General features: G+C 37.3%; 1 protein-coding gene across 1 annotated transcript; it reads left to right on the forward strand.

The window, feature by feature from the left end:
- Positions 1 to 796: 796 nt before the first annotated feature.
- On the forward strand, positions 797 to 2,200 carry LOC149569953 (cinnamoyl-CoA reductase 1-like). The gene is made up of 6 exons (XM_089817835.1): positions 797 to 902; positions 973 to 1,127; positions 1,218 to 1,403; positions 1,501 to 1,663; positions 1,748 to 1,937; positions 2,050 to 2,200. The coding sequence occupies exons 1-6, from the start codon at positions 797 to 799 to the stop codon at positions 2,198 to 2,200; spliced, it is 951 nt and encodes a 316-aa protein (XP_089673961.1).
- Positions 2,201 to 2,992: the final 792 nt, after the last annotated feature.

Here is a 2,992-nt window from a genome sequence, read left to right on the forward strand (position 1 = left end):
AGCTTCTCCTCACCCCCAAAACACTAGAGATACTTGCAACAGGCCAATGCAAAATCTCCAGCAGTAGATGCATTAGACACTAAAACCCCTAGACAAGCAGGGTAGAAACAATTGAAGGTAAAAAAACCTCATCCAAATCAAAAAAACTCGAAGAGAATTCTCCTCTGCAAAGCACACCATTGGTGCACAAGAAGCAGCAACATGGGCCACCATCCCCCACACATAATGTAATTGACAAAGAAAATACAACATGGCACAAAACCCCCATCTACTACTCTAAAGACATTCATCATTCCAAAGAAAATACCAGAAAAATTCATCTAGGTCTTTATCCTCTACAACTTTTGCCTATAGATCACCATCACCACTCAAAATCTCAATCTCTCTCTCTCTCTCGCCCATCTCATGCTTAAGTTTCATGATTAGTTGCACTATTCCTAATTATTATAACATTCATATATAGTTATTATTACTTCACTATTTATGTCATTCCTTGGATATTTTGAGCTTAACTAATGCATACTAAAGTAGAATGCTACTTTTAATACATTTGGGAAGTTATCCGTTGAATTTATATGGAATAACTAAGCTATTGGACATTTGGATATTGAAAATTCAATCTTGTCCCTTGCGGCAATGATTTCTGCCTCCTGTCTGAAGCTTTATTTAATGAGAGAAGACCTTGTGTTTAGGGTTACTTATGTCAGCGTGTAGCCGTAGGTCGTACGATGCAACGGACAATGCAACATGTTTCCTAATTATTTTGGCTATGCGCAATCAGGAGAAGAAAGTGAAGATGGAAAGCGTGTGCGTAACAGGAGCTGGAGGATTCATTGCTTCCTGGCTTGTTAAAATGCTCTTGAACAAAGGCTACACTGTCAGAGGAACCGTCCGGAATCCTGGTCAGTATTTATTTTCATCATCAATATACAAATTTATGTTCTATCTCAAATACTTATGAATTATGTGCAGATGATGTGAAGTGTGCTCATCTCAAAGAGTTGGAAGGGGCGGAAGAGAGGCTTGAGCTTATGAAGGCAGATATTCTCGACTATGACAGCTTGGTGAGAGCCATGAGAGGGTGCAAAGGAGTCTTTCACACGGCTTTCCCTATGATTGAAGAACCGGTACGTATGTTTGTTCAACTGATTATAAATCTGAATATAAATCTTTTCAAGACCTGAGATTTAATGAGTGATTTAATGATACTTTTACAGATACAAGTGGTGGATGGAGCTGTGAATGGCACTCTGAATGTATTGAGGGCCTCCAAAGAAGTGGAAGTGAAGCGTGTGATACTGACGTCCACAATTGGTGCTGTTTACCTTGACCCCAACAGGAACCCCCAAACCATAGTCGATGAAAAGTGCTGGAGTGACCTTGATTACTGCCTTCAAACCAAGGTAAACTAATCTGTATGGTTCGAAATTTCAAGGATAGATTTGTAAACTACGTATCCATCATTGTTGAATTTTGATCTCTTTCTCTTTTGTTGCTCAGAATTGGTACTGCTATGCAAAAACGATTGCTGAGAAATCAGCGGGTGCGTATGCAGAAGAGGCGGGTTTGGATTTGATCAGGATTAATCCCGGTATCGTGTTGGGTCCTCTCCTCCAGCCAAGTGGGAATGCCAGCATTGTTCACGTTTTGAAATATTTAACTGGTGAGATAATGATAATACTATCCTAATTCCAATCTACTATCCCCTTGATGAAAATGATATTAACTGTTGGTTTAATTCTTCTAGGGTCGGCGAAGACATATGTTAATGCAACGCAGGTTTATGTGGATGTGAGAGATGTAGCGAGAGCGCACCTATTGCTCTATGAGACTCCGTCTGCCTCTGGTCGATATCTGTGTGCAGAGAGAAGCCTTCACAGAGGAGAGCTCGTTGATATGTTGGCACAGATGTTCCCTCAATACCCACTTCCTACCAAGTATGGATTCTAACTTAATATTGAATACTTCTTATTAATTCTGAAGATTGATAAAATGGTTGGCGATTTCACAACAACGAGTAATGTTAGATTTAATTAACCTTCAATGTAGGTGCTCTGATGAGAAGAATCCAAGGAAGTCGGCATACAAATTCAGCAATCAGAAGCTGAAGGATTTGGGTTTTTCGTTCACGCCTATAACAGATTGTTTAGCTGAGACGGTCGAGAGTTTGAAGGAGAAGGGATTTCTTTCCAAATTATAGACCGAAAGACGGAGAATAAGTCCGGTGTTAAAGCCAACTCATTGAAGGAAATCGAACCTTGTTCCTCTGAACACTATTATCAGTTTCAAGAGTTGGATTCAACGTTGCACATTAATATCCATACTGTAACAGGTTCAAAGAATGTGCAACTGAAAATATAAAATGAAAGAGCAAAAATATAAAATGTTGAAACTACCGATTCAGATCATTCGGATACACACAGACTTGATACTGAAAATGATATTGAAACAATCTGTTCTTTTTTTAAAATACTGAAAAATGATATTGAATTGCTGGAATGATATGAATAATACTGAATCATTACATTGATGCCTGGGCATGTTTATATAGTTTTATTTTCCCTTACAACAACTGCTTACGGGAATAACTTCCCAGCAACTATATATTGAACCAATTTTATTTATCTAATCTAAACACAAAAACTAACCTAATTAATGTAATAAACCTAACACATACTGTAGCATCCGGCGAGCAGAGTTATCTCTTAGACAGTTAATGTGATTGCTGTATAGTCTTAATTTGTCTTTAAACTCTATTACATATTGTTTTAAAAATTTGGTGTTCTTTCAAAAAATAATTTATACTAACACTTGCATCTTTGAGGGATGCAAGAGTTACGTCCATAGTCAAATATATAACAAATGATTAAATGGAGCTTATTATTAGATCGCTTTCTATTTCTATATCTATATCATGTCTTTATTTGACTCACAATTTTTCTTTCTTCCACCCTCACCATGCTTTTATATATTTCTTAAATACACAAATTGA

This window comes from Cupressus sempervirens, chromosome 3, assembly GCF_028749045.1.
Source record: "Cupressus sempervirens isolate cs-2001-9-10 chromosome 3, ASM2874904v1, whole genome shotgun sequence".
NCBI classification, from domain to species: domain Eukaryota; kingdom Viridiplantae; phylum Streptophyta; class Pinopsida; order Cupressales; family Cupressaceae; genus Cupressus; species Cupressus sempervirens.